At 32.6% G+C, this 10,697-nt stretch overlaps 1 protein-coding gene across 4 annotated transcripts in view; it reads left to right on the top strand.

Annotated features, from left to right (window-relative positions):
• The window catches only part of LOC130818096 (transcription initiation factor TFIID subunit 7), a 3,440-nt gene extending 710 nt beyond the window's left edge, over window positions 1–2,730 (top strand). For 3 of the 4 annotated variants that reach the window (XM_057684132.1, XM_057684133.1, XM_057684131.1), the window contains exons 2-6: window positions 1,151–1,267; window positions 1,381–1,514; window positions 1,600–1,719; window positions 1,886–1,940; window positions 2,419–2,730. In XM_057684132.1, coding sequence (XP_057540115.1) covers window positions 1,153–1,267; window positions 1,381–1,514; window positions 1,600–1,719; window positions 1,886–1,940; window positions 2,419–2,582 — 588 coding nt within the window. In that variant the 5' untranslated portion in view covers window positions 1,151–1,152 and the 3' untranslated portion in view covers window positions 2,583–2,730. Of the gene's footprint in view, window positions 28–1,150; window positions 1,268–1,380; window positions 1,515–1,599; window positions 1,720–1,885; window positions 1,941–2,418 lie in introns of all 4 variants that reach the window. The other variant, XM_057684134.1, reaches the window with a different exon arrangement.
• Window positions 2,731–10,697: the final 7,967 nt, after the last annotated feature.

The raw sequence follows: 10,697 nt of genomic DNA, 5'->3' as shown, positions 1-10,697 counted from the left end.
TCTCATGTGGTGATTAGCTTATCAAATGTATGTGATTTTGCCAGAACTAATTGTTGATATATCTTTCACTTTGATGTTTGCTGCTTTATAAAAATTAGATTTTGGAGTGATCTGTGTTTTGGCTTGAAGGTATTAGAACTTCATAGTTTGCTTGATTGTACCTAAACCTTGTAAATGATGCAGCATGGCTTGATCATCTTCGGATTTTGGATTCACATTTTCATACACCAAGATGAAAATTTGGGGTTTTGTTTAAAATTTTTGTGGAAAAGAAATGTATATATGAACTTAGTAGAGAGGTCGCGTAGATAATTATAACGTGTATGTTAAGCTTCATGATTGAGCATTTACATCATGTAAAAAATAGAGTCCAAAGATATGAACTTCAACTAAGTTGTTTCAAGATCAACTTTCTTAATTGAAATTGGGTAATAAGTAAGGACAGCCAACATTATATGAATAGCAGAATAGGAGTAGTGTTTTTGGGTTGAATTTTCAATTTAGTATATTGATGTACTTTAATTTAATTTATGCAAGTTTCATCCTTTGACATAAACAAGAGTCTGTCATCAACCTTATATGTTTGTGATTTTTTAATTACATCTGTATTTGAAGTGATTAATATGTTATATTGTAACACATATTTAATATTGTTGGTTAAATCTTTATTTAAACTGATTCTTTAGGATTCAAAATCTACATCTTTTAGGTAAAGGCACTTAGAAAGTGCTGGACATGATAATCATATTTAACTAGAAAGTATTTCGGCCTAAATAATGAGAATAGTTGGAAATGGGAAGCTGAATTAAGTTGCTGAATTCCTACAAAAACTCATATTTATTGTCCATATTCGTTTCAAAGGCACCAGTCTAGTTGCAGAATTATATTGTTTTGGATTCTTTTGTTTTATTGATGAGCTCGAGTTTTTCCCATGAATGGACTTTTAATGCAAAGTCAGCCCCTTTCTTTCAACATGCTTTAGAGAGAGAACAAGAATGTGATGTCTGTTATGCGTTATTTATAAGCTTGTAGTTGTAGATATAATCCAAGTCTTTACTTGTTAGTTTGTCAATTATGTGAGCACATTTTTTCTTGTTTCTGTTCTGAAAGAGGAAGAACTACTGATGGTTGTTGAATGTGATTTGTGCAGGCATGGAGGAACAGTTCATTTTAAGAGTTCCGCCTTCCATAGCTGAACGAATTGAACGCCTATTGAATGAAGATCCTTCATCATCTGATGAGAAGTCGTTGGACTTGTCATTCTCAGGCAATCATCCCTTTGCCTCCTGTATTATTTCTGTTGATTTTAAGTGATACAGATTCCTTACTTACTTGGTTAACATTATCTGACTCCCCTTATTGTTTGTTGTTTGTTCTCAGAGGATGGACGGAGTGGTACATTTATGATTGGGGATGACCGTTTTCCTGCCTCTTTGCTCGATCTCCCATGTGTTACTGAGTCATACAAGACTTACGATGATAATGTGCTGATTAAAACTGCGGACATCGGACAAGTAATGTTTATTTAGTGAACATCATGTTTTCTGGCTACGTGTGTGTACTATTTTCATCCAATGTTGACCATTGCTTCTGGATCAGATGATTATGGTGAGAGAAGGGAATGATATTGCTCCTGACACAGTAGAGTATAGACATGGCCTCACCCCTCCTATGAGGGATGCTCGGCGTCGCAGATTTCGTAGGGAGCCAGATCTCAATGTAAGCTATTTTTCATATTTCAATCCTTTTCTAGAAAATCCTTGTTGCTATCTGATATGTGGCCATATGGATGTTGCGAGGAATAACCTTTGAGTATTTCTTGCTGCATAAGTTGTGCTGTTCAGATTATTATATGTGAATCTCAAGTTGTTTTAATCTCGTGCAGCCGGAGGTTGTTCAGCGTGTTGAGAACGATCTTTGGAATATTATGCGAAGTAGAGATATCCTTTTTATTAACCACATTTCTTATAATGTTCAAGTCCATCTATTAATTCCCATGAGAAGCTATATATAGAGGGTATGAGGAACATGAAGTTTTGCTAGAAATAAATGATCCAAGTTTTTGATGCTGTTATTGTCTCAGAAATGGATGCTGTCCTATAATTGTAGTTACCACAATCATTTGAAACATTTTTAAGTTCTTGCATTGTGTCCCGCTTGTTGCATTACCACAATCATTTGAAACTTTTTTCTGATCTTGCATAGTGTCTCGCTTGTTGCATGATCATATACTTTTCCTCTTTTCTCTGTTATTCAAACTCTTCTGCAGATGAGAATATGGTTATAGTTCAATTCTAAGACTGCTTTATCCTGTGCTGCAAAATGCTTTTAGAATCTACAAGTTCTGTATGGTTGTGTTCAAGATTTTTTTCATCCATCAATGTCCAACATTGTCTGTTTGCCTTGACTGAAATTTACGTGCTGAACAAACGGCCCAAGACGAAGATGGTGATGAAAATGTACGTAATGCTAGCAAGAAGCCAGCCCCCACACCAAAAGCCAAGGCTGATACACCTGATCCTGGTAATAATGCTGGGGAAGCTGATGGAAGTGACTCAGATGAATCTGATGAATCTATTTAGTAAAATGTATCATACATCAAACGAAGTGGAACATTTCTGGTTGCCCAATCTTGTACAATTTTATTTTGTGTATATACTTTCAGAGGAGACCAAACTTCTTTTATCTGGTTTTTATGAATAATACGGGCTATCACAATTTCCAATTTTATTACTCCGCACTCCACGGTTCTTATGTTGCGTTTTGTGCTCTTGTATTAATTTGCACAACTCAATTTGCTTGCCTTAACCCTTGGCACATAATTTTAAAGTTAATAGGAAAATATTCTGACCATCAGATCATCTCATGAATTCTTATATCTCTATATTTGATTCAGCATCTTTGAGATTGAATTAACCAAATAAATTTGGTGGCTTTTGTTTGTTAATATCTTTTTTTCGATATTTTTAATAAATAGAAAAAGATGAATTAACCTTATAAATTATCATCTGATCTTGGACGAGACCGTCTCAATATGAGACGGATTGCCCAATCAACTCAATTATAATTTTTCACAATATTACGCTCATTACTTGATCTATCTAAGGTCATAATTGATACATTTAATGTTAAAATTGAATTTTTTATAACTAATCATATTAATTACTTTAAGGTCTGAATTGATCCTTCTTAGATCAAAATCGAAAATTTTTATAACAAAGAAGCCTTGAACTCTTGGTCATTTCCAAGAGCATTCATTGAACCAATTGACAAACATAATTCGAAATTTAAACTTCCCCCACCTTCATATCCAGGGTAAGCAAACATTACACCTACAACTTTATTTTCGAGTCCATTATAAACAAAAACTGTTAAGGAAAGAGCAATATCACTATTATTGATCAATGATCAAAGAGTAAGAAAACTCTTATGTTCAATTAAAACCAAAAGCATTTGTGGCTCAATGGATAGAGCATCTATATGTAGAGCATAAGGTTTGGGGTTCGATCCCTACTGGGCGCAGGATTAAATGGGGGGTTTCTTGACTGTGCTCTCTCATTGGGGAAACGGATATGATTTGTCCGCATCTTGCGGGAAAAAGAAAACCCCCCACTCGAACCTTGCCTTGTGCGAAATACTAGGAATGTCCTTTACCTTTACCTATATTGTGCAATGTTTAACACAATTAATGATAGTTTCTTTTACCATTCATTTGTTGTTTGAAATTCATCCATAGAATGATAGAACAATACCATTTTATTAAACTTCGTTCTGAAATTGTGAAAACAAAACCATATTTAGGTAGAAATTGATCTGTTTAACTTCAAAATTGATCACTTATAGGTCTAAATTGAAGTTTTATTTTAATTGATCTGTAAGTTTTATTTTAAGTTCAAATTGATACATTTAAGGTCAAAATTGATATTCTTAAGGTCAAAATTGATAAATGCCCAGAAAATTGAAAAAATGAGAAAATGCATGTGATGTTATTACACGTGCGAATTGGGCCAACCTAAATTGATGGTCTCATAATGACACCGTCTCTTCTAAGTTTTTGTGATAAATTATAGGGGTGGTTGAAATGTTATAAGCTTTATCAATTTGATCTAAATTTGTCTCATGTTCATTTAATCATTTTCAATGAACACTTTACTTTAACCTAGTTGAGGAAGAAATGATGATTAATGAGAGTAGGTGGTTGTAAATTTGTAATAAAAGGATGAATTCTACAGATAGATGTAGGGTGTTTTGTATATGGTTTTTGGGTTAGCTTTTGATTGACTGTTAATTTATTGGTTAGTCAAAAATCCAAAAAAGCGTTTGGTAAATGACTTTTAAAGCAGCTAAAAAGTTGGCTTTTAAGTCAATGAAAATTGCTCCAATTAGCTTTTGGGTTGCTTTTGGCTTGTTAGCCCACTTTTTCTCTAATAAACAGCCAACGACCAATACTCAAATTTACCAAACATCTCCACAAACAGCTGGTTTTTTCAGCTAGCTTAAAAGCCAAAAAAACAGCCAACATTCTCAGCTGGTCAAACAAACCAACTAAAAAAGTTAACTGCCAATAGCCAACAGCTAACAGTCAATTGCCAAACATCCCATAGTCCAATTTTCATCGTGATATTGGTATATTTGAAACTAGAGAGCAATCGTGTGATATACGATTTTATTTAATTTTTTAACATATTTATATAGAGTAATAAAATAGATTGTAAATTATTTTTTAGCATATTTCTACTTTCTATCTCAAAGGACAAATGATTAATACCTAGAGTAATCCTTACAAAATTATGTTTTCAAAATAAAAAAGAATATACTAATTTTTTGCTAACAAAAATAATGTTGCATTATTTTATATAGTGTTAAAATACTAATAACACACTTTGAAAATAAATATAAAAAATATTTTATAAAAGTTCAAATGAAAAAGACAACTTTTTCTTATATTAATATAAGTGATAGAATATTTTAGATAGTGAATATATTATTTAATTGAATAATAAATTTGATGGAAGAAAAGTGGGGACTAAAAACATTAAAAAATATTAAAAGGTAATGGAAAAAAAAATATAGGGACTACAATTAATAAAAAATAATTTTGATAGAGTTAGTGGAAAACTTGTGGGAACTATAAGTAATATAAAAATATTAAGATAAAGTTAGGGGAAGATATGTGTGAATTAAGCATTATAAAAATATTAAAATAAGGATAAATACGGTTATTATTATTAGAAAAATTTGCTTTTAAAAATCCCACCTTTAGATGGTTATCCTTTAAAAATTCCATCTTTTAATTATTTTTGAAAAATTCCATCTTTCACCTGAATTTACTTCTAAAGGAAAAAAAAATGACCTTCAACCTATTTAACATGTTAGAATCTATTTTTTTTCCAAATTAACAAAACTAAGAAAAAAAAAAATTCATTCTACCTCCCCATCAGCACTTACCTCCTCTCCATGCTAACATCCACTTCATTAACGGTGAAACCACTACCCCATCCCCCTTCATATTTGACGTCGACAAACCAAAAACCACCACTACCCACCTTCCCATTCCTCTAACTAGATCCGTTAATGAACTTTAACGTCGCAATTATTATCGATAATTTGGAATTTACTTTCAACAAAACATTCTCATCTTTAATTTCTGCTTATTTCTTGTGGATTGGTATTGTAATGTTGATTATTTAAAATCTGAATGTAATATTCATTGTACATTGGATTGAATTAGTAGTATTTATGTTGAATTAGAGTGTATGAATTTAAGTTTTTGTTGCTTATTTAACTGTTGATCTTAGAGAAGGTTAATCAATCTTCTTTTTTTGTTGTTGTTTTTTGAACAAAAAAGTCTCAATTGCAATGTGTGAATCATCCTTGAGTGTTTTGATGGGGTGGGTTGTTGTAGACTCACAAAGGGTAGGAGTGACAATTTAAGGGTAGCGACTATTGAGGTAGTTGTGGATGGGAGTTTGGCGGCAGTAGTAGGGCTGGATGAGCAGTGGTGGAGCACCTACTTGGTGGAGGGGGCAACATTGAAGATTTCTAGGGTATGTTGCAATGCAGTCATGGAGCCATGAAAATGATCTGAAGAAAGGTAGATGGAAGGCAATTTTTTTAGGTTTTTAATTTTTTAGTTTTATTTTTCTAATTATAAAAATATAAGGAGCAACCCTAATGAGACACATGGTAAATTATTTATTTTCTTTTACTTTTTGGAATTAATTAAAAACTAAAAAGCCCTTTAAATGAAAATGTGAGTAAAAGGTGAGATTTTTCAAAATAATTGAAATGTAAGATTTTTAAAAATAACCACCTAAAGGTGAGATTTTTAAAAGTAAATAATAATAATAATAATAATAATAATAATAATAATAATAATTATTATTATATCTGTCTCAATGAATTTATTAGAAAATTTCTTGCTTTATGCTATCTCAATGAGTTAATTGCAATTTATGATTACATCGCGTTTTAATTTATGCCCTTCAACTGTTTAATCATTGCAAACGGTGGATCATATGTTAAATTTAGTTTTCATCTATTAAACACTTATTACATATTTCTTGTTGGTGAGATGTTACTTGTTGATGTGGCAAATCATATAGTCAATTTCCTGATGTGGCATTATACATGGTTGTACATAGAGGTGTTCATTCGGGTCATCGGGTCGGTTTCGGACGGATGTAATTCGGCTCGGTTGGATTTCGAATCAGTAAATTTTCGATTGTATGCAACAACGTGTCATACTCGGGTCAGATCGGTTAGTTACGGGTCGGTTTAACAACGGTTGTTCGCATTATCGAGTACAAACTGGTTTGTTATCGGCTGAAATTCGAGTTGCGTGTCAATCGAGCTCGGGTTGTCTTTGGTCTAACATTAGTTTAGTTTTTCGGGCACAAATCGGGGTTCGAGTTTTATTTTTTGAGTAGTTATCGGTTACGGACAACTATTGATCGGGTATATATCGAAATAAGTTAATAGTCGAGTTTTTTTAATTGATGTATGCTCATTTACTTACAAAAAATAATTACCGATTGTTTTATCAGATATGACATATCAATTTATTTCAATTAGTTTATATATATATATATATATATATATATATATATATATATATATATATATATATATATATATATATATATATATATATGTATATATATATATATGTATATATATATATATATATATATATATATATATATATATATATATATATATATATATATATATATATATATATGAGACTATTATTTAACAATGCATCATGTTGCTACTTTTGATAATTGATTGAATATTAAAACTCGATTTGTTTGAATGAATAACAATAATCTAAACTATCTTATAGGCTATTACATACTTAGACTTATTAGTGTTATTGAGTACTCTAAACTAATAGTCCCTCTAATTCAAAGTAATTCTCTCAATTTCTTTTGAGGTTGGTTACTAACTTATTAGAAATTTAGAATATATTACTAGAGGGAGAATTTATGCAAAATTCAAATGAGACATTTGTTTTTACTTAGAGGGAGTATAAGCTATTAGAATATACATTACTCTATTACACTAATAATCGATCGTATTTCTAAGTTTGATAATTGAAACTTATTATAATAAAGTGAATTAGATTAATCAAGTAATCATAACCATTTTATATGATATTATGTATTTATACTTATTAGTCACCTTGAATACTTTAAACTAATAAATCTATTACACTATTAATTGATCGTATTTAATTTATAGCTTAATAATGTCCGGAACTAGACCTATTGGAGTGAATGAAACTAATACAAACTATCTTATAGTTATAGACTATCATTGACAGTTAACTCAACGTTATTACTTATTACTGATCTTGAATACTCTAAACTAAAGTAATTTATAAGCTATTAATATCGATCGTAATTTAAAGTTCACTTATCGTAATTCGATCTATTATAGTAAATGAAACTAATACTCCACCTTTTTTGTTACTTTGAATTAAATAGTCTAAATGATGCAATTTGACCAAATTCAATAATAAAAATATTTAATATTTGATATACAATATTTATATTACTCAAATAAATTATTGTAGATAACTAATTGTCCAATTTAATGAATATATTACTCAATTTATACATCACTTATTCTAAGTCGTTGATCTTTGTGTATAGAGGTGTGAGATAGGGATGACAATTCAGTCCGAATCCGCCCTTGATTCGACTCAATCCGAGGATTTTAATCCGATTCGACATGTTTATATATAAGTTATTTGATAACCTCATAATTCTAAATAATTCTTATTCAATTTTATTACTAATTAGTTTTTTTAATAAAATATTCATTAAAATAGTATTTACCATTAATTAAATTTAAGCCATTGATAATGTGTAATGTGGATGAATGAATAGTTTAGATAATGAACACCTCATCAATCCTTAAAGACTTTCAATAACCAATTACATACAACTATGAATGCCACATGAGTTTTGGATTTTAACCATTGATTTCAAAATGGTTTCAATCTTAGCCCTTCATTATTTTTCTCATAAGAGTAAATAGAAAGTAAGATAAGTCTAGATTGAAGTGTTGAAGAAACATCTAAGTTTTTGTATTGTTCCACTTCAGTATGTTTCTAAGGTTTTTGTAATGTGCTTATTGGTTTGTAATTGATATCAATATCATCGGGAATTTTATTTATTTATAGATAATCTTGTTTACAATGTTTCAATATTAGAAATTAGTTTTAAAATATTCAAAAAATCATAATTAGAAAACTGAAATTGGACCTAATTTGCTGAAATTAAGTGAAAAATTGATTCGGATTTATAATAGTTCGATTAATAATCGGTTCGGGTTAAAAAAAGTTCGATCTTAATCGGTTTTAGTCAGGTTCCATTCGGTTACGTGCATAATTCAGGTTGGATTTGACTCGGGTCGATCACTGTTGAGTTAGGATAACATCAGTTAACGTTTATATGTCGGTTATAAAATTCGATTGCAGTTCGAGTTCGATTTGCCCTTTTCACTTATCAAACGGTTTGAATGCAGTATCGGCTTGGATAATGCCGGTTCGGTAAACTTAAAAAATTAACATTTTTTCGGGTCGGATTTTCGGGGCGGGTTAGATTTGAACAGCTCTAGTTGTACACATGAGTTTACTTTTTAAATTAGTTTTAACTTATTCATTTAATATTTGTAGAATTAGTTTTGATTGATCTATTTATTATATATATTTTTAAATAGTTTTTCAATTATTTAATTTTGATCTATTTACTTTTAATTGTTGAAGTCTCGGACCTGTAATCAAGAGTTTTGTTGATTTTTGCCCCAACCCTCTATAGGGAAGTTAGGAGGTTCGACTTGTTGAATTCTCATACCTTGAATCAAGACTTTGCTTGACTTTGGCGCCAATTGTCGGTAGGGCCAATGGAAGGTCCGATTTGTTGAAGTCTCGGACCTGGATTCAAGACATTGCTAGATTTTGGCCCAAACCCTTTTCATGGCCAATAAGGGGGTCGACATGTTGAAGTCTCGAACCCGAATTAAAAACTTCGCTTTATTTTAGCCCCAACTCTCTGTAGGGCCAATAGGGGGTCTAACTTGTTGAAGTCTCGGACCTGGAATCAAGACTTGGCTTCATTTTCGCATCAACTCTTTGTAGGGCCTTTAAGGGGGTCCGACTTGTTGAAGTGTCGGACTTGAAATTAAGACTAGACTTTATTTTGGCCCCATCTCTCTGAAGGGCCAATGGCGGGGTCCGACTTGTTGAAGTGTCGGACCTGAAATCAAAACTTGGCTTGATTTTGAACCTAACTCTCTCTACGGCCAATGGGGGGTTCGACTAGATTTTGGCCCCAACTCTCCATAGGGTCAATAGGGGGGGGGGGGGGTCCGATTTGTTGAAGTCTCGGACTTGGAAGCAAGACCTTTCTTGATTTTGGCCCCAAACCTCTGTATGGCCAATAGGGGGTTCGACATGTTGAAGTTTCGGTCCCGGAATCAAAACTTGGCTTGATTTTTGCCCTAACTCTCTATAGGGGCCAATGGGGGATCCATCTTATTGAAGTCTCGTATCTAGAATCAAGACTTGCCTTGATTTTGGCCCCAACTCTCAGTAGGGCCAATGGCTCTAACTTGTTGAAGTATCGGACCTGTAATCAAGACTGGGCTTTATTTTGGCCCCAAGTCTCTGTAGGGCCAATAGAGGGTCCGACTTTTTGGACTCTCGGACCTGGAATTAAGTGTTGGCTTTATTTTGGCCTCAACTCTCTGTACGGCCAATAGAGTGGTCTGATTTGTTGATGACTGGAACCTAGAAACAAGACTTTGCTTGATTTTGGCCCCAACCCTTTGTATCGTCAATTGGAAGGTCCGACTTGTTAATGTCTCTGACCTGAAATCAAGGCTGGGCTTCAATTTGGCCCCAACTCTCTGTAGGACCTATAGGGGGTCCGACTTGATGATGTCTCGAACCAGAAATAAATACTTGGCTTGATTTTGGCCCCAATCCTCTGTAAGGGCAATAAGGGGTCCGAATTGTTGAATTCTCGGACCTAAAATCAAGACTTGGCTTGTTTTTCGCCCCAACTCTCTGTAAGAACAATGGGGGGGGGGGGGGGGGGGGGGTCCAACTTATTGAAGTCTCGGACAGGGAATTAAGACTTGGCTTGATTTTAGCCCCAACTCTCGTGGGGCCAATGGGGGGTCCG

This window comes from Amaranthus tricolor, chromosome 7 (assembly GCF_026212465.1).
Source record: "Amaranthus tricolor cultivar Red isolate AtriRed21 chromosome 7, ASM2621246v1, whole genome shotgun sequence".
Taxonomy (NCBI): domain Eukaryota; kingdom Viridiplantae; phylum Streptophyta; class Magnoliopsida; order Caryophyllales; family Amaranthaceae; genus Amaranthus; species Amaranthus tricolor.
This window is presented reverse-complemented; position numbering and strand designations above follow the sequence as displayed.